The sequence below is a fragment of the Oenanthe melanoleuca genome, chromosome 11 (assembly GCF_029582105.1).
Source record: "Oenanthe melanoleuca isolate GR-GAL-2019-014 chromosome 11, OMel1.0, whole genome shotgun sequence".
In the NCBI taxonomy this organism is placed as follows: Eukaryota; Metazoa; Chordata; class Aves; order Passeriformes; family Muscicapidae; genus Oenanthe; species Oenanthe melanoleuca.
The window spans coordinates 8,538,680-8,559,721 of NC_079345.1; the positions used below are offsets into that span (position 1 = coordinate 8,538,680).

The following is a 21,042-nucleotide window of genomic DNA, read 5'->3' on the forward strand; positions in this document are numbered from 1 at the left end:
TGAAGACAGATTCCTCTTGAAAAGGGAAAACCCACCAGTGGGTTGTGTCCTGTGTGCTGGTGCCCAGTGCTGCTGTTACCTGCTGGCAGGGGGCTCCTGCTGGGAAGCCATGGCTTTGTGCTGATCCCAAATGCTGCTGCACCAGACACTGTCAGGGGCTCACAAACCCCCCAGACCCCACCAAAGGCAGAGGGAGCACTGAGGGAGAGACAGCAGAGGCAAAGAGAAGGAAACATCAGCTGCTAAGGAGTCTGCCAGCTTAATTTACAGCCTGGCTCAGCCTGCAATGCTGGATGCTCAGGGAGAGGAGCCAGGTGCTGTGTTTGCCTTCAGCTCTGGATTATGTCAAACTAAAGGCACACCTTGAATCCCTCTGCCATCATTTTTCCCTGCCATGGTGCTGGCAGTGCAGGGCTGCTCCTGGGTCCAGCCCTCAGTGCCTTGGCCAGGCTTTGTGTCCAGAATGGCCACCTTGGGCTGTGGGGACCAGAGCAGAGGCAAAGCATCCTCAGAGGTGGCTGCAGGGCTTGGGAAGAACCTCACCTTGAAGATAAAGGGGCTTGTTTCCCTAAGTGCTAGAACAATCTCTGCTTTCCAGGGGATTTTCTGGGTGGAGGTGAAGTAGGCATGGCCCAGGTGCAGGGGATACAGACACACCACAAAGAGACAAGGAAGGTCTATGATTAGAGAGATTCACTTAGAGAGATTTTATAGCACAGCAAAGCTTTTAGATAAAGTGAAAAAGTTAAAGAGGTATTTAAATGCCCTCATTAAACTAAGAATCCTTTCAGATGCTCTAAAGGTCAGGTTGCACTACTGGAAATGGCCTGAAAAATCACCAGGAGAAAAGAAGTATAGTGGCTGTCAGGATGAGACACAAACCAAGCAGAAATGGAAGTTTTACAAAGTTTTGCAAAGCCAGCACTGCTGCAGCCTGTGCTGCTGCACAGCCCTGCAATGATCCAAACACTGAAATGGAAGGGTGTCAGCACACACAACTTACTTAGTATTGTCTGAGTCAATGGTGTGAAAAAGCTTCTCAAGTTCCTCCTCGTTGAGTGTTCCATCAGAAAAGAAGGCCTGGAACTCCTCCAGGGACAGCTTCCCATCATCTGCAAAGAGCAACACAGCTGCCATCAGGGACCAGCAACTGAGGGGGGCAATGCTGAAGATCAAGTGTTACTTACAATTTAAAGATTCACACAAAATTATCTCAAAGTGCTTCTGCAAAACTGGCCCTCAACCAGTGCAGAGCTCCCAGGATGGGACCTGCAGCTCTGTGACCCAGGAGCAGATGAAGATGCTCCTGGGTTTGGATGTTCTGGCCATTGGCAACTTAATTGGGCTGTTAACCCAAAGCATGGCTCAAACACAAAGAGGAAAAACTGGTGAGCTGCATCCTAAAACTGAGTTACATTTAAGAAATTATGGACATTTTGTCTGCCCTATGTTCAAATGATGCAGGACACTCATTAAGGGACATTTACTAGATAGGAAACCACCCTGGGCTGGAATTATAACAGACCCAGAGTATCTTCTGCCATTTCCATCCAGCTGCATCCTCTCCAGCACAGTCCATCTCCCTGTTCTGGACAGAAATATTAAATGGAAGCTATTTCACTGATGTGGAAATCTGGCCATACACTTTCTGTGCTCTGTTAAATATTGGTCCCAGTGTTCATTTAATGCTGGGGCTACTGCAGCCTCCTTAAATGACCAAGAAGAAAAAAAAAATCTAATTCATATGCAAGGGGCTGAAAGAAGGACTCTCACAAGTTTGACTGATAAGGTTTACATTTAACTGATAGATCTGGAGCCTTTCTGTGTGCTCTGCAGACAGGAACAGAGCTGGTTGTGAGAAAGCTCCAGTGAGTTCCAGCAATAAAGCAACAGGAGAGAGACAAGAGAAACTCTAAAGAAACTTTAATTTACCATTTCTTGTCCAAGCTGCTGACACCACACTCCAGTGTGCAGCAGTGCCTGGGAGGGAATAACTACCCCAGGTCACACATTATTTAAAATCTTTCCATTCATACCCACAGACGAGTCACAGATTGGAAATGCTGCCCACTTTGTGGCAGGAGAATGTATCATTTATTATTTAATCAAATCAATAATAAACCCTGTTGTTTCTTTTTCAGGAAATGATGCTAGAGGACAAAATTAGCCAACTCTCCACACACACATCAATATTTCTTCCCCAAAGTAAGTCTGCTGTTCCTAAAACATACCTTCATTGCCAAATGCTAACCCAGTTTCCCTTGCCTGGCACAGACAAATTTAGAACAGCAATAAACCGAGTCTAAGATGCCCATTTAATTGGCAATTATGAAAGGAACACAGCAGGAGGACAGTCCACAGCAGCACTGGGTGAAGAGGGCACCGTTTCCAATGGCTGCAGGGAGGCTCCAGCTGCCTTTATTGTTCCTCTGCATTCCTCCCCAAAACGTGACCCCTCTGCAGCAGGCAGGGTGCAAATAGCACAGCACAGCTCAGGGAATGGTCCCAAATCTGCTCTCTCCTGCTTACAGAACACCTGTACTTCAGCAAGGAGCGCCCTTGAAGCACCCCAGCAGTGTCACCTGCAGGCTCAGCCAGTGGTGACATTCTGCCCCTGAAGGGGATCATAAAAAAGAGACTGTGTCCAGAGCAGGAGCCCCACCCACACCACCCACCTCCACCTCTCCATATCACACAAGATAAGAAGCTTTTCCCCCTCAGTGCTCCTATTCATGCAGTATCCTAGCCAAGATCAAGGTTTGGCTCCTTCTGATCCTGACTGGCAATGAATGCACATCTTCAAGCACCAAGATCAAAAGGATGACAGCATTTCTATTCCACAAGGGCTAAACAATTCTTTATATATAGAACTCTTTACCTGTAAACCATAAATCAGTGCTTGTTCACCTTCAGATTGTCCTTCCACACAGAGGGCAGCAGAAATAAATTCCCAGGAAAGTCACATAAATCAACTTACTGGGAAAGAAAAACTGTAAAGGGAAGTGGGTTTTTTTCAGGAGAGTACTTTGATCTGAATTTACAGTTTGCTTAACTCTGAAAAACACAAAGGTGTTTCTAAGTTTGAGGCAAAAAGTCCACACCCTTTATCTAGTTTATATCTTATAAATTCTGTCTTTCATTTTACTCTTGCTTGTTTTGCTCTGGGTTTTTTAAAGTCTTTTCTTTTTTTAGTAATGTGCTCTAGGATGCATTTTTGCTGCAGCCTCTGAAGTATCTGTGTTTAAAATCTGTGCCAAAACACTGCTCTGACTCCTGCCTCAGAGTCTCCAGAGAGAACAGGTAGACAGATACCAAAGACCATGACAGGTCAGGTCACTGGAAACCAATATGCACTGAATTTTTGTTGGCATTTAACAGCCTGAAGTAATGAAAAAGCAGGATGATTTAAGGATCTAGAGGAAGAAGGAGGTGACAGTGAGTTTTATTTAATTTTTATTGTCTGGAGACCCCACAGAACTGCTTGAATAAAAGTATTCTGACCCCACAGAATCTGAACAAAAGTACCAATTTTATTTGCAAGCAGTGCTCAGGTCCTTCATCTTCCCCCCAACCAACAGCACCAAATTCCAGTCAGCTTAAAGCTGATGGTTATTTAATATAAACTGGAATACTTGTCTGCAAACACACAGAGCAGAAGCCTTTCTGAGTAACCAGATAATCCTTGTGCTGCATATCTGTAATTGTGGAACAGCCTGAGAGCCTGGGTTTCTGGAGCCCAGCAGGCAAAGATGCCTTCAGGGAGCTTCAGGGTGATAAGAGGAAGCAGGATGGGCTGGGATTTGCCAGTTCAAATTAAAAATCCCTGGTGAGGAGGGTTGACCACAATGGTACCAGCACCAGGTCCTCTGGCTGGCAGCTGCTGTGATAAGCAAGAGCTGATGGGACACTGTGGCCCAGGAGGAGCCTTATCAGGACAGCCCCAGCTTTTTCTGACAGCAGGAATGTCTAGATTTAATAGAGAATGGATAAGACCTCCAGAAAGCAGCTTTTTGCAGAAAGCTGCTGGGTTCAAGAGGTACCAGTTGTCCAAAGGGACAGGCAGAGCCTCAGCTGGCTCAGCCTCACCCACCCCCTGCCCTGTGGAGCTGCTCTGGGACCTTTCAGACCTTGGCACCTACTTTTGACAGGAAGCATAATGGAAAAAATTAGATTCTTTACCAAATTTTATTAAACAAAATATAGATTCCATCATTTTTATGATCTAGATCATAAAGACCTTAAGATCTAGAGATCTAGATCTACACAAATGTTTGTGACTTTTTTATCTGGGCAACCATACTAAAGGCAGACAACCTATTTCCACAGACTCCCTCCCTCCCCTTCAAACCCAGCACTAGAAGTTAACACCTAGCTGCCAGCAAGGACAAGAACCACTAACTAGAAATTGCCTCCCTTGCACTGATGGGCTGAGAAAAGAGATAATCAGGCCACAGCTATCCTGCCATCATTTCTTCCTGAGAGAGCAATCTTCATTTTACCCTAGCTTTTCAGAATAATTCAATCACAGGCAAAGACCAAAGCAAATTACCAGCCCAACAGAGTTATGGAAGTTAAAGCTAACTGAAGAGAGAAGGACGTGAGGGAGAGCATCAGAAAGCCCCAACTGGGATGTCATTATATCTCCATTTGCCATCATGAAAATGTGAGGAGTCCAGAAGTGGCTTTTACACCTTCTAACACACACAATCAAGCTGCTCTCACCCTCTAACACAGCCCAGGGAAAAATCAAACTGAGATCATAAATCGTCCCAAGTACAGGAAATCTGATGGCAGAGTTTCTGGAAATTCACTCAGCGACACAAATGGCTTAAAGCAGCTACAAAATAAGGTCACTGTTCTGAGCCTGAGTTTGCTAAATCTGTTTTCAATTACATGAGGCTGAGACTGCTCATATATTTTCCAGCTATATTATGAATATATTTTCTAGCTATTATTATGACTATACTTCATTACTTACTTTCATTACTCTGTGAGTTCTAAAATGCTCTAAGCTCTGCTTACTTGCAAGTGCCCAACAGCTATGGGTGAGTAAATTGGATTTTATTGGGGCCTGTGAATAAAAATGATAATTCTATTTTTTTCTTCTTTCTTGGGGATAAGCATGAGACAGCAAGAGCAGGGATTGGCTTCTACCCTGAACCCTTCATCTAGCCCCTTCAGAAGCCAGGAACAGGGAATTTGTTTATTAATTTAAACAAAAGGAAGTATGGGCTTGAGCTTTCCATCCAGAGCTGTTAGGAAAAATTACCTCCAGGCCCACAGATCTGATCTGTGATGAACCTTTCCAGTGGGCAAAGGAGGGATGTGTCCCCTGCATCACCCAGCCTGCTCTGAAAATCATCTGCAGCTCCTCACCAGTGACTCAGGCACAGAAAAAATTATCCACCCACTTCAGTCCAGCCTCCCAGTGCTCTGTTGGGGGCAGTTGCATTTGTCTGGAAGCAGGGCTGGTGACTGACCTGCAGACCTGGCTGAAGCTGCAGAGCCACAGGAGCCCTGCAGGAGAGCACAGCCCACGTCTGGTGGCTCTGCACAAGGACAGTGCCACTGCCACTGGAACACAGCCCTGCCAGGGCCCTGCTAATGAGATGGAACACACGTCTTACAAGGAAATTACCACAATTACAGTAATTTTCTAGTGAAAGAAATTTACAGAATGACTCCAAAATGTTGAAACTCAACTAATGCCCAGCGCAGCTGTTTTCACAAGGGTCAGTTCTGCACCAAGTGATCTGCACAGATAATCTGAGAGAGTTTCCAGTATAGGGAATAATCTCTGTTTGGAACACTCCTGTGCATTTCCAATGCCAGCTGGGAATGCTGCAGGGACCTACTGGTGATGCTGGCACAGGAATGCACAGGCTGGCACAGGAGACAGTTTCACATACAAAGCCAGGGACTGAACTTCAGGAGCTGGGGTTTTGCTCACTCATCTCATTGAAAACCACTTGATGAATGCTCTTCTGTGTACTGGGCATGATCCCCTCCTTTGCCTTCTTGCCATGGGCACAGTTTTGAGGTGGTGTTTTCCATCTTCTGCCAGTGACCCCCATTCCTGTGGGCACAACCCACAGCTCCTTGCTCTGGGCAGGCTGGGCATACTCACCACAGCTCACTGGCAAATGCCACACACAGCTCCAATTCCAGCATCAGCATCTTCTTTGTGCCTTGTGGCACTGAAAACCTTTGGGATTTTAATCTTCCCAGAACATCTTTCCTTCCTGTGCCTGGATGGGACCTTGGAGAAACATTGGATGCACAAAGCAAATAAAGAACATCCCTGAAGAGGTCAGCCAATTCCTCTCCCTAGTCACTCACCCCAGGAATAAAGATCATCTCTTCTTTGGGAATTTGGCTAACTTTTGTCTTCATCAAACACAGTATTTGGCCAATTCTACACTTCTCCTTTCTTCTCTGCAGCATAGGATGAAGTTCTGTGGTACACCTGAAAATGGAACACACCTAAAATCTGTGAATGGCACTTGCTAGAAGGACTGAGGATCCTTTTTTGTGACTGGATTAGCCTTTTCATTTCCATTAAAATAGGGGGAAAGTGACTTTCATTTCAAAATCACCACAACAGTCAGTATAAGATACTGAGGAATGACTTAAAGCCTGGCTCTTGTTTAGGGTGATGGGTAATGCTGCATGCACCAAGCAGACAATGGCTGGAAATCTTTCCTTTAGGACTTGGACTGGAGAAAAATGGCATTTCCATTGTAGTCAGAAAGCTGCACCTCATTCCCATCAGAAATAGCCTGGGCATTAAGCAGTGTCCATTAGCATGCCAGAATTTCCCCCAAGCTGCTCAGCTTTTATCATGAAATCAAGCCTTTTGTTATCCTAGAGTTAGAAGTAATTTTGAAATTATTTTTAATGGCAGCTATAGATAGTTATCAAATGTGAGCTGGTAGGTAGGGAGACAGGCAGAACTGATATCACACATTTTCTCTCACTATCTTTTGTAAAGACTCTGCTTTTTTCCCACATAATTCTCACCCTGCTGTAATGACCTGATTTGAATGTGTATGTGTGTGAGGGGGTGGTGGTTTCTGTGCTCACCCATTATATTCAATTTGGAATTTTTATTACAGGTATCTAGGAATGCCTTCCAAAGAAATTCCTAGCTGTTTATAAATTAAGTGCTGGAATTAGACTTCCCCAGGGTGTAAATAGCCTGGCTAGGTTCAATGCAATTGCTGCTTAATAGAGGTTTTAGCAAAAACCACCCAAACAGAAGAGGATTCAGACAGAAGTGCCTGTAGTCCACAAAGCTTTCTCCAGCCACCATTTTCCTCCAGAAAACAGGAAAACCTGTTTCAGTTTTCCTCTCACTATCCCAGTTATCTGCTCTCAGTTTAACAAGAAAATGAATGTCAGTAGCTGATTTCAATGCATTTGCTTTACATCTGCAGCAGCACAAGGAAAGCACTGACTCAGCTCTGTAGTAATTCATGGAAACTGCAGGTGATCTGAGCCTGGGACCTGGGTAATGAACATCCTGGTCTGGCTTAGGGCAGAGCAGTGGGAGAACACTTGGGAAAGGAAACCAGAGCTTGCAGTAAGCAAACACCTGGCAAAGAATTCATTTTGAGAGGCAGTAGGTGAATTCTGTATGGGTTCTGTATTGGCAGCCTGGGCAGCCAAGAGGGGCTGGAGGGGAGGCACCCTGGATGGCTGAGCACCAAGATCAGTGTCACAGCACAGAGCAGACCCCTGGGGCAAATACCATAAATTTATAGCATTAAATTAATAAATAAATAAAGGGTCCTGGCTAGGACAGAGTTAATATTCTTCCTAGAGGATACAGCACTGGTACAGTGCTGTGCTTTGGATGCAGTGTGAGAATAATGCTGATAACACACTGCTGTTCTAGTGGTTGCTGAAGAGATTGGGGCCTTACCTTCACCTCTGTCCCTTCCCTCTCCCCATCAGGAAATTCTCTGTTTCCAAGCTCCTGCAGCCATCAGCAGACCCAGCTCAGCTCCAGACACACAGCTGCCACTGCCTCTCAGTTATTTTTCATCTTAGTTGACCTGAGACTGCCTTTTTATATTGGGTGCTATTAAATGGATGACTGACTTTGAACAACCATAGTTTTTTAGCACCTTTGATTTATTTACCCATTTAAAGTCTCTGCCCTGTGAGTTCCACAGCACAGCAAAGCAGCAGTTCCTGTGCAGAGCTTGCAGCCCCCTGACCCAAACAGCCTCATTCTCTCTCCCAAAGGCTTTGGTTCTCACATATTCAAACATCTCTTTTGCTATCTTCTTTGTTACTCAGTCTCATCCCCTCTCTGTCCTCCTGAACATCCTGAACTTCCTTCTTCATTAAAGTGCCTTCAGTATCTCCCTTCCCCACATGTCCCACCTTTTTATATTTGAACTCTTGAACATGTGACATTGTAGTTACAGCTATACAAAATTAGAATTTCTGTTTTTGGAGGAGACTGTGCAGAGAATAGAAGCTGCAACATCATCAACCTTTGATCTCTTCCACTTGATCCCCAAAATTTCTGTTTATTGCCCAGGCAGCCTTGTTGCAGACCCTTTCTTCAGTCACCTTCCTGAAACACATTGCACAGATTGGATAGTAGGAAAAATTTCTTTACTGAAAGGGTGGTCAAGCATTGGAACAGTCTGCCAGGGATCACCATCTGTGAAGGCACATGCAAGATTTGTAGATGTGGCACTTGGGGACAGGTGATGGACTCCAAGGGCACTCTATGATCTTAGAGGGCTTTTCCAACCTTATTCATCCTGTGATTTAAAAAACATCAGCAAACTTTCCTCAAGCCCCTGTCAAAGCCCATGAGCTACTAGCAGCCTCTCTAAATATTTGATCCAAAGTGAAAATGAAACACAAAGACAGCACAGCTTGTTGTTAATACAAGATCACTCAGTGCTTCAACCATCCCAAAATGGTAAATCCTAACTTCAAAACTTTCTCCTTGCACTTAGGGGAAAATTCTTACAAGGAGACCTTGCTAAAAGAGAGCAGAACCTATCTCCTGCAGTGCCCTAAAAACAACTATTCTGGACAGAAATTACTATAGACAGTGAAAAATACAGTAAAATAAATAGCAGGAGGAAAAACTGATATTTGGATACTTCTACTAAATTATTAAATAGCATAGCTACTATTTTCCTATACAAAAAGTAGTTAATTTTTATGCATCAGCACACTGCAGTGTGATACATAATTCCCTGCAAGGTTAAGCATTTCTTTGTGTGCAGAATAGAGGTGGCCTGGGAATCACAGAGAGATATTTAAATCTGCTCCTGAGCCCTGCCACATCAAAGCAGAGCAATGGGCTTACTTGGGAGACTTTTTTGCAATTCCCCACTCTCACATCAAAAGCTACACATGATTTCAAGCTGTTGCCAGGCTCTTACTCCTGCCATGCCATGGTGATCCTCCAGGTGCTTCCCACTGGATGGGATTTCTGCTGAGAGGCAGAAGTCTCTGGGAGATGGGCAGAGATGTAAAACCACTGCAGCACTTGCTGTGCTCTCCTTCAGGCCTCCTACAAGAATAATATGGGATCTGAGGGAGCTCATGCCTTTCTGAACTCCAAGTGACCTTCACCATACCTGAAGAAAAAGCCTCTGAGAAGCAGCCATGGGCAACATCTTCCAGAGCCCCCTCTGCCCAGGCTGGCTGGGGACAGGTCACACACACACCAGTGCCTGGCCTTCAGCAGAGGGGAAGGAAGGAGGGAAACCTGGGTTGCTCTGTAGAGACAAGTCAAAATATCACTTCTGAAGCTTATCAGGTCCCTTCCATCTCTGGAAGTGTTCAGTGCAAGGCTGGATGGGGCTCTGAGTAGCCTGGTCCAGTGGAAGGTGTCCCTGCCCGTGCCAGGGGATTGGAATTGGAGGAGATTTTAGGTACCTGCCAACCCAAACCATTCTGTGATTCTGTCATTTACTTAATTCCATCTCTAGGTGGGCAGCCAAAAGCTTCATTTCTAGAAATCATTCCCTGAAGCTACAGCTCCCTCCTGCACCCAGACAGACCAGGAGAGTTTGACTGACATTCCCAGGAAATTGCTGGAACTGCCACAGCAGAGGCACAGCTGCTCTGGTGCTGGAGCAGCTGGAGAGAGGTTGGATGTTCTGTGTACACACTGGGTTTGAGGAGCAGCAAACCCAGACCATGGGGCTCACACAGCTCTCAGACTCCTTGAAGAGCAGCAGTGGATGCATGTCCATGGAAAACAGGAAAGAGAGAAAGAAGAAAATTTTAGGTAGCAGGTGCTTAATCTTAAGACAATGGTGGGTAAACACCATTACTTCCTGACAGTAACCTCATGCATTCTTAGAACACACTGGAGCCTGTACAGGGCCCTCACACTGTCCCCTGCCACATTAATGTCCCCACTTTGACTGAGGACAGCTCAGATCCCAGATTCAGAAAGGCAAAGTGTGTAGCTCTGCACCGTGCCCGAGTGGGAATGTGAAGCTGAAACCTTTGTGAACTATCAGCTCCAGGCAGACTGCCAGTTCCAAAGTTTTCAAACTTTATCATTAAAATTTGGCAGAAACATCAAAAGAAAAAGTTAACCTGTGATGATTGATCAGGAAGTTTCAACCAAGCTGAAGCAGAAGCAAACACTCCCAACTCCAGTACACCCCAGCTCTGCAAAAGCCCATTAAACCCAGATTTCTTGGAAAGCTCAGAAACAGGCACCAAACAGCCCTAATTCCCCTCTGTTGCTCATTAAGCAGCCTTTTCACTTGCTTTTTCTACCGTGCAGATAGATGAATATTTCAGAGGGCCGAGGCAGGGTTTACACTATTTTCAGCTCATTATACCCAGCACTCCGCTTCAAAATGAAGAAGAGGCAAATGTCTGAGCAAAAAAGGGAAAGTTGATGAAAATGCATGGTGCTGCCTCTCCAAAGTGTGGTCCTGGTGTGGCCAGGGCATGGCAGGGAGAGAACCTCCCTGGGGCTGAGGCTGCTCTTGGCTGGGCTTGCAGCACACACTGGAGCTGGGCACAGCCTGGTGATGCTGCCAGAGGGGATCATGCTGCCAGCTCCCTGTGAGCTGCTCAGGGGGATCACTGCTGCTCGTGGGGATCACTGCTGCTCGTGGGGATCACTGCTGCTCATGGGGGTCACTGCTGCTCAGGGGGATCACTGCTGCTCATGGGGGTCACTGCTGCTAGTGGGGATCACTGCTGCTCAAGGGATCACTGCTGCTCATGGGATCACTGCTGCTCGTGGGGATCACTGCTGCTCATGGGGATCACTGCTGCTTGTGGGGATCACTGCTGCTCGTGGGGATCACTGCTGCTCATGGGGATCACTGCTGCTCAGGGGGATCACTGCTGCTCAGGGGGATCACTGCTGCTCAGGGGGATCACTGCTGCTCATGGGGATCACTGCTGCTCAGGGGATCACTGCTGCCAGCTCCCTTTGAACTGCTCATGGGGATCACTGCTGCCAGCTCCCTGTGTTGGTCCCTGTGCCAGCTCCACTGCAACAGCTGCCCTGTGATATTTTTCCCCCTTGTAAAATAAGCATTATTCTGTGCTTAGTAAAACCCTTGCAGTGGGGGAGCAGCAGTGCTCTAAATGACCTTTCACTAATGCTGGCCAGAGGAAGGCAATGGGGCTGTTTCCATGTGGTAGCCACTGGAGCTGTTGACTGTTGACAAATTAGCAGCAAATTACTGCAGATTAGAGAGCTACAAACTCATTGCTTTCTGCAGTCCCATGAAACAATATCCAGATTGCATTGGCAGCATCAACAGTTTTCCATTCAGCTAACAAGCTGTGCAGAGATGAAGACAGAAAATTAAACTAACACGAAAAGCAGATTCCTCATTTGCATTCTCAGAAGGCAGAAGAAGTTTCCCTACTGCTTCATCATCTGCAGCATACAGGACATCCAGCCCCTGTGCCAGGAGGCTCAATAGGTGCTTGAATATCAAATACAGAACCTGCATAATTAATCATTTGCTTCCTCATGTTAACTCCTGAACCATGAAGCCCAGGTGTAAGCCTACAACACTGATCTCCTGCAACACTAATGTTTCATTTCTTGAAACTCAATGGTCTCAAAATCCCTGTTAAAGAGAGTTTCAGGCTCTAAACAAAACAATGCTCATGTTTGATTGTCCCTCTCTGAGAAACCCCTCTGCCAAAAGCTAATTTTCTGGGGGTAGTCTCTGCTTCAGTATGAATGAGAGCCCAGGTGGTCCCTCCCCACGGGATGCCCTTGCAGGTCTCCAGCATGGTCTGTCCTGGCTCCCCATGGCTGCACAGGGAGAGCAGCCAAGACAAACCTCACTCAATCCACCACAGTTACTCTCATTTTTTATGCTTCCACTTAATAAGCTTCTGCATTTCCCATTTATTTTCACAGTGAAAATGTAAGCCCTATGCTCAGTGTCTCCAGCTATTTGTCCAGGGCAGGATGGGTGTCTCAGCCCTGTCAGAGATACTTAACATCTCTGAGGCAAACAATGCAGATCTTCTCTACACTCTTTCATCCTTTTGCTCCAGCAAAGCATCTGAGCAGCACAGAACAGAGCAGTCCTGCAGGGAAGGCACATCTGCTCTGAAAAGATTGCAAAGAAAAAACAAAACCTAAATATGTTTTTCTGCTCCGGCAAATTAAACTAGCACCTCTTTAATCACAGATTTCTACTTTTACCAGAGCTGCAGCATGAATATCTTCTCTGTTTATTTTTTGTAGTTTGTTCATTTCAAAAGTAGGTTATAAAACCTCCAGAACTCTAATCCAGCTTTCTGGTTAAGGGAGGGGGAAGAAAAGGTATTTTGCTGTTGTTTCTGCAATGACCCATGTAGTAGAGAACAAAGTACAAATGAAAAACCACAAATTTAAACAAAAACAATGAAAACAATAAAAGCAAGAACCACTGCAGCAGGAGCAGAACCTCCCCCCGACCCAGAGCCCAGGGGCACGGGTTTCACAAGTAGGTCACTGGAAAGGCAGAGCAGCCTCTCCGTGTGCTCCTCCCACCCGAGCTGCAAAAACGGGCAAACCCCGCTGCAGCCAGCACCAAAGGCAGGGGGAAATTGTGTGCCAGCTCCAATTCCTCTTGGGAAGCACCCCCTGGCCCCCTGCCCATCTCAGCATCTCCCATCCATCCTCAGCATCCCAGCCTGACCCGGGCGCTCTGGGATTCAACCCAGCCTGCTTTAATTTGGATAAAGCTAAGATGAGGGAAAAAGGGTATCTGAAGGACAAAGTCACTGGAAAAATGCCTGCAAGTTTGTTTTGGTTTTGGTTTTGGGTTTTTTTTTATCCCCAAGGGAAAAATGGGGTCATCTGGCTTCTCTTCTTAAAGAAAGCTTTCAAAGGAACATTTGAAAATCCCAGACCCGAAGTATTTCAAGTTTTGTTTCAGTTTAATCCTTCTATCTTCCCCTGAACACTGACAACAGCCTCTCAGTTCTTACTTTTTCACAGCAAACCTGGACAAGTTGTCATAGGAAAAAGAAGAGAAAAACCCCTCTGGTGCAGTTTTTCATTGAAAATTGAGAACCACAAATGCACAAACCACTGGGGTGATCTGTGCATGGGACTGTTTCCTAGCACAGTGCTGGGGAAGGGTTTCCCTACTCCCTCACCCAGCCCTGCTGCAGCTCATCAAAATGCTTCTTTGGGAGACTGTGTTTCAGAGAAGTCTTTGTGAATTTTTAATGCCCTGTGCTACTTTAGTGTTTGCTGAATTCACAATTTTTCCATCTCAGCAGCATCTGCTGCAGCCCTGCGACCTGGAGCAGCACACAGCCTTCCCCAGCATAACTGGGAGCCTGGGATACAGATCCCAAGGAGAGGCCCATGGGCAGTGCAGGGAGATGCTTCCAGACCCTTCTGCAGAGCCTTGTGATGCAAAACTTCCCCAGGCCACCAGCCAGGTTTAAGCTGGATTGGAGTGGGGCACTCGTGGGAGCACAGAGCAGCACTGCTCACACTGGAACAGCACTGACTGCAGCCTCTGCACAGGGACCCGAGCTCTCTTCTCTTCTCTTTCAGGTCTTACAAAGCCCAAAGGTGAGGTCTGGAGGGCAAAGGGGGGAAATGCTAGATGCTGGTGTGAAAAACCAGCTGGGAAACCAATGCATTGTGCAGAAGGAGAAGGAAAAGGGGAATGTGGTCCATGAAAGTCAAGACACACAAGCTGCCTGACATAAGGGTGAAGCATGACCCTTCTGCTTTTGGCAGAACAGAGTTTAGGAGAGCACTGGCACTGAGGGTCTCCAGCCCTTAGGATGATGCTTTAACAGTTTTCAAGATAAACCACACTCATATGAGCTCTCTTCTGCTTCCCCAGACTCTGATAAGAAAATCACTGGAGTCCTTTCATAGTTTTTTAAAAATGAAACAACATCAAAAAACCTCCCATCAGAACCCAATAACATCTAGGTTTCACAGGAATGCCATGCCAGGAAATGCTATACAAGGTACTCATAGGAAATCCAAATTGTTAATACCTTTTTTTTTGCCCCCCAAAGCTGAGGAGCCCTAAGCTGGGAACACAGCCCTGCTCTATTCTGCTCAGGAGTACAGAGGTACTGCAGCAGGAGTAAAGATAATCCAGCAACCAAGTGAGAAAACTCAGAAACCACTCTGCACATGGGCAGCTCACTGCAGGTTGCCTGCTTGGCAATAGAAACACTTGAGGGAACTCTGTTCTTCTTTGATACACTGAGCATTACGAGCTTTGGGGAATGGAATAGGAAATGGCAGGTTTATCTCCTGTGATATCTCCTGTGATGTTTGATCAAACCCTCCTCGTGTGGAGGAGGTGATTTATTAGCAGAGATTGGACCCATTTGAAGAAAGAAGCATCCTGGTGCAGGAGAAGGCTCATCCGAGAGCTTCATCAGAGCAGCAGTTTACAGAGAGGTTTTCTGTCTCCCAGCACTACCTGCTCACATGTCAGTGCCAAACCTGCCATGAAACAGCTTTCCAGAAAGCAGATAAGCATCATCACAGCCTTGGAGGAGCACAGCTCTCTGCAGGCTCTCCTTTCCTGCAGGAAGCCCACTAACATTTCCTGCCCTCCCAAACTATTAACACAGGCTGCATTTCTAGACTGGTTCAATGCACAAAGCCATGGGTGAATTCAGCAGGATTTAGCACCCTTTTCATGAAGGACCTGCTTGCCTCTTCATACACATGTGAGTCTGAAACATTTGTGCTTCATTTACATACAAAAAAAAAGGACATAATAAACTAGGATAGGATGGACAGGAAACAAAAGAGTCCTTGCAAGAGCAGGGGAGTTGGTGAGGGCCAGGGTGCTGCTCAGGCCATGCTGTGGTGCCTGGTCAGAGGATGTTTCTGACTGAGAGCTTGGTGACTTTTGGTGTAGGAGATGACACAACATTTACTGCTTCCTTCCATGTCCACCCTAATTAAAGAGAAGCTAATTCCAAACCTTGCCTGCCTCTCTCATGGAAAGTACTGATGTGCTTTTGCAGAGAGAAGGAAGCTCTCAGACAGCTCAGTGATTTCCCACCTGCCCAATCCCAGGGGATGTCTGTGCCACAGAACATTGTGGCTCCTGATGCAAGACCAGCCTCTGTGAGCCTGCCCCGAGTGCTGCTCCTATAGCTGTGCAGGGAGAAACATTTAATCCTCTTTCTTGTTTTATAAAAGGATCAAACTGCTCAGCATGATGACAATTCAAAGGTTTAGCAGTCCAGCACAGAAATATGTACTGCAGGCTTAAAACTGCAATACTAAAATTCTAGAAGACAGACAGTAAAGAGAAAATCATGCTGCACTGCAATGGCCCAGTCCTGTTCTGCACTGATTTATGAATATCAGAAAACTGATTTCTTTTACAGTGCCTTGGTTATCCAGTCACTTGCTGTATGAATACATTTGCTCAGATTGGTGCAGGGCTCTGAGAAAAAGCACAAGGGAAGGGAGTGAGTGGTCCCAGAGTTTCAGGCTCTTGATATTGAAATAAGGGCAGATCTGTTTGCCCTGCTAAACCTTTCCTTCAGCTGCAGGCAGCCCAGCCAGGCTGTGCTGTGAGCAGCCAGGGATGCTGTGTGTGGGGAGGGCTCACCCTGCCAGGAGCAGGGACAGGCTGAGGTGCCACCTGTGCCACCCCACGGCCCCAGCTGCCAGCAGGGCAGGTGTCCCTGTGTAACTGAGCCTTGGTCTGCCAACAGGCACTTCTGCTGCCACCTCACCCAAATCCACCCTCCCCCTCCCATCTGCCTCCCTTAGAGGGAGGAGAAATGGGAAATGGGGAAAGTGTCAGCTGTCCCTCCCCATTTGGGTAAATCCTTCTTTTTAGGAAACATTGCAGAGTTTGTCTTGCCAGGCAGGGAGGCAGCCCCAGCCCTGACTGAAGGACAGGGCAAGGCAGGAGCACAGTGGGATTGCAATTGCTGAGCAGCAGCTGCCTCTCCCTGGCTGCTGACCTTTAAAATGTCAGGCACCTCATTTAGAAAGCAACAATTGGGTTTGAGACATTTTTAAGGCTCTGTGTCCTGCTCTAGCCAATTTTGCAGACAGTGTTCTGCAAGAACATCTCCCACTGCTTGGTTTTTCCTTTCCCCTTCATCTCCCCAGGATTTCAGCTTTTAGCACCTTGTTCTCTCATGCTGCTCTTGTTAGAGGAGGATTTAATATTCCTGACTATGGACAGCCCCACTTTTATAACTTCTTTTCTTAATTCTTCCTCCAGAAAACCATTTTCCCATCTGATTTCCAGCTTAGGAAAACCTTTTGCAAGATCTAAACTCTGCTGCTTTCCCACAACTAGTTTACAGGATGTAGGAGAGAGGAAACAAGTTTAGTTCCTTGTTTTGAAAAATATAAATATTTTATCTTGTTTTTACAGTCTTATGCAAGTACTTCCATTTATAGCACACACTTTTTCCCCACTGTTGACACATACCAAGTGTATTAATTGATACCACTATCACTGCAGCTACAAAGGGACAACAAGACAATTCTGCACATGGCTGTGTTTGCATAAAGCCAAAGCCTGAGCTTCATAAAGCCCAGGGACAGTTGTGCATTCCCCATTCCCCACCTCTAATCTCCAGTCTGAAACCCAGACAGATGTGTCTCCTATCACTCAGCTTTCCAGGCAGAAATATTTCAAATTAATTCATGGTCCCTTCCTGCACCTCTGTCCTTTCTCTCCTCTTATCCTCTTATTATGGGGAAGCCACAGAGGTTAATGAGTGTTGCACATTTGCTCTCTGCAGATGGTGCTGGTGCCCAGGAAGGTGCCAGTGTGGTGCCATGGCAGCTCTGCAGCTGCTCCTGCCTGCCAGGGTGCAGACTGCCCCATTTGTTATTACTACTATTATTATCATTATCATTATCATTATCATTATCATTATCATTATCATTATTTTATTATTAGCATTATTACTAGTATTAGTATTAGTATTAGTATTAGTATTAGTATTAGTATTAGTATTAGTAGTATTAGTATTATACTACACTGCAGAGCCTATTAATGTGAATACACTGGTAAAGATTTTGATAAATCTTGAACATTTTGCCTGTATTAATTCAACCTTTTTTAGAAGGTGAGGAGGGATGTGTAGAGAAAAGAAGAAGGCAACTGATGGTTCTACAAAGGCAAGGAAGGGAAAGCAGCCTTGCTTAACAAAGTGTAGCATGTTCAAAAGCCAGCAAACCAGCCAGCTGGAAAAGTCACATCTCCACAATGAACAGAAAATCCTTTGGAAAGGAAAATAAGCCTCAGTGCATTTATTTTTATGAGCAGAGCAGGCACCAGGCTGTGCTTTGGTGCTGGCACAGCAGAGCAGCTCACAGCCCAGTCACTGTGTGCCTAAGGCAGAGGGTCTGGGGGCTCCTGGGGTCAGTGCTGAGGCTTAGGGAAAGGAGCCCCCACGTGTGTGCAAAGCACCAGAAGCACCCAAAGCCACACTCAGCAGAGCCCTGAAGGGTTGCTGCCCTTCCAGGCTGAGGTCAGAAAGCCATGGGCAGCAAGGGGCCAGAGCCACCCACATCTGCACACATCTGCCAGGCTGGCCCTCAGTGCCAGCACCAGCTCAGCAGCAGCTGCTCCTGATCCAAACCCAGGCCCAGGCTGTCACAGATCAGGAGCTGGTCTTGGATCCAAACCCAGGCCAGCTGAGCCAGGCTTCAGAGCTCTGCTGAGGGGCAGCAGGAGTGGCCAGAGCATCTCCCTGTGCAGGAGCACACAGCTCTGCCCTGGCACCTGGCCACACAGAGCTTCACTCTGTGCAGCACGGCCACAGAAAAGAAAGCTCCACTCTAAAAATAATCTAAAATTATTTCCACCTCTAAAACTTTCTGAAAGTGTTGCAGACTTTTTCCAGAGCAGCACACCACCTTCCCATGGTGCAGGCAGCCATGAAACCAAAACCACTCAGCTCCTGCTTCTCAGCCATGAACATCCATTTCACTCTTTGCTAACACATCCTCCCATGAAAAAACATTAGCTGTTCCTGCCCCTCAGATTATCCTTGCTGGAGTCACAGATGTGGATGTATCATTGTTTCAGTTTCAGGTATGCCTTTACCACTGCAAGTCAGTAAGATACACCCTTCTCTCCCACATATGTTATCTGCTATTTTAAATGAGTGAGAAAGATAAGAGGGAGAAAAAAAATACATGATTTATTGCTGTTCCTGGCCAATTGCCTGAACACAGGCTGCCAGAACATATTTTCTCACAATTGTCTGGCAAAAATTGCTAGCACATTATGAGGATAACTTGCAGCAGTGTATTTGTTCTGGATTCAATTTTTGCCTTATTTAATTTTAATAGCTATAATAAAAAATCTTCAATAAATACAGCTGATCTGCAGAAGATACCTAATTAAAAAGGATGCCAGAGCCCAGTGCTGTCCCTTGTTCCCACAGCAACAAGAGCAGAGGAGAGCAAGCAAGCAAAGAGGCAAAAGGAGTGCTTTTCCTCCACTGAGGATCTGCTCCACTGAGGGAACTTCCCAGGGATTAAACTTAAGGGCAAACATAGGATAGCTCTGCTTCTGGAAAGAGAAGTAGCTACAGAAGCTCTGAGGGAGATTTAGGTGCTGCAGCAGAGAAATAAAGTGAGCTGAGGGTCACACAAGAAGCCTGTGGTGGTGCCAAAGGCATTTTAAGGAGTCCCCACATGTCACCTCCCCCTGGGTGTGAATTGTCATTCTGCACCCTGTCCCTCCTTAGTGACACACTGGGAGCACACAAACCTCTGCTCCAGGTCAGAAGGGGGTGAAACATCCAGGCTGGAGCATCCCTCCACCAAAGGCAGCTTTGTGCACCAGCCCTCCCAAGGGAGATTCACTGAACTCTGGTTAAACCTTTGCATAAAGTCATCCCACAGCCCCTCCATGCCTTTGAATTGTGGCACTGACACACTCCCACCAGGGGAGAAGGACAAAACCAGGCCTTTTTTAATCTCAGATATGGCACATGTTTAATCTGCCAGGATTCTATATCCAGTCAAGCTGCAAAAGTCTTTTCCAAGCACTTTAAAATTGCCATCTGTTAAAAAAGCCCAAAAAACCCCCACCAGACCATAACTCAACAAAACAAAACCAGCAACAACTAAATTAGCAGGAGAAATATTGATTTGCTGCATCTACTTTGAAAAATTTCCCAGATACAGCAAAATGATATCTTAATGAGATAGAACAAAAAATCACTAAATCCTCAATGTGCATCACTTCCCTGACTTGCCACTATATCCAGAGCCTCCCCTCTCAGCCATTTCCATGCAGAGCAGACCTTCCTGCAGACACCCTCCTGTCCTGGAGCAGGAGCAGGACACTGGGGTAAGGCTGAGCCAACACTCACAGCTACATCTCATCTCCACAAGCTCCTGGCTTCCCTGGCAGGAGAGGTGCCCCATTCCCCACCAAACCTGCAGTGCTTTTGTCCCTGTCCACAGGTACCAGGGGCTCCAAACCTCAGCAGAAGTGTTGGTGCTGTCACTCCCAGGTGTGCCCAGACACTTTGCCTTGTCTCCCCTTTGGTGTTTGCCACCCACCAACCTGAGCCAGACCACAGGGACATCCCTGCACCTGGCCCAGACCAGGAGCTGGAATCAGTTCCAGGCTTGTGTCATGAACTCAGAAGAGATGCCAGGGCAGATTCCCATCAACAAGGAAAATACATGAATATAATGTTTCAACTAAAACTGCTGTCAGGATACCTACAGCCATATCTCTCCAGGTCAACAATCCTCATGCTCCAGAAAAACCAGGGCAAGAATCACCACTTTCAAAGGCACTACCAATAAAGCTTACATTTTTTGGGTTGGGTTTACAAGTAGGTAATGACTCCATAAGTGTTTTAACATATCCTTTGCTGGCTGTCATTGTGCACACATTTGCTGTGCAGCCCCCAATTAAAGCTCTCAACTTTGGCTCTGGAAAGAAATATCTTTAAAAATCCTCTCAGCTAATTGAGCAGCTTTTCAAAGTCTCCTTGGTAAATCACAATCCCTTGTTCCCACTCTCCACAACTTGCAACATGGTCATTAAATCTTTTACAATGATATATCCTATTCACTCCTGTCCAGCTGAAGCCTCTAATGAGGCTTGCAGAAGAAAACCCACAAAGAGAAGAGGGAAATAAACTCCATCTTCTTTGGGTTGCAGTTTGTGTCAGACCTTGATCAGTTCACTCCAAAGCCAAGGAGCCTTTGGAAATGCTGCCCTTGGATCAAATGCTCAGCCCCAAACTGCCAGGCTACAGCAATGACCCCTGCTCACATCCCCTCCCTGCATCTCCTGGGGACACTCACAGCTGCTGTTTGTCCCCTCTGTGCCAAAGGAGCTGAAAGGAGGAGCTGAGAGAGGATGGATAGAGCAGAGAAAGAGCACTGCCTGTGAAAATGTAGCCAGAGCCCACCCCAGGGGCTGAGCCCAGCTGCCCTGCCCCACTGCCCCACTGCCCCACTGCCCCACTGCCCCACTGCCCCAGCACGGCATCTCCCTGCCCTGCCACATCAGCAACAGCTGCTGAGGGCAGGAGGTTTGATGAACCACAGCAAGAGCCCTGGGC

The 21,042-nt window shown here is 46.5% G+C and overlaps 1 protein-coding gene across 1 annotated transcript in view; it reads right to left on the reverse strand.

Moving 5' to 3' along the window:
• Positions 1 to 21,042, reverse strand: part of NECAB2 (N-terminal EF-hand calcium binding protein 2) — a 73,086-nt gene that overhangs the window by 35,780 nt on the left and 16,264 nt on the right. The window contains exon 3 of the mRNA XM_056500817.1: positions 1,004 to 1,112. Coding sequence (XP_056356792.1) covers positions 1,004 to 1,112 — 109 coding nt within the window. The remainder of the gene's footprint in view (positions 1 to 1,003; positions 1,113 to 21,042) is intronic.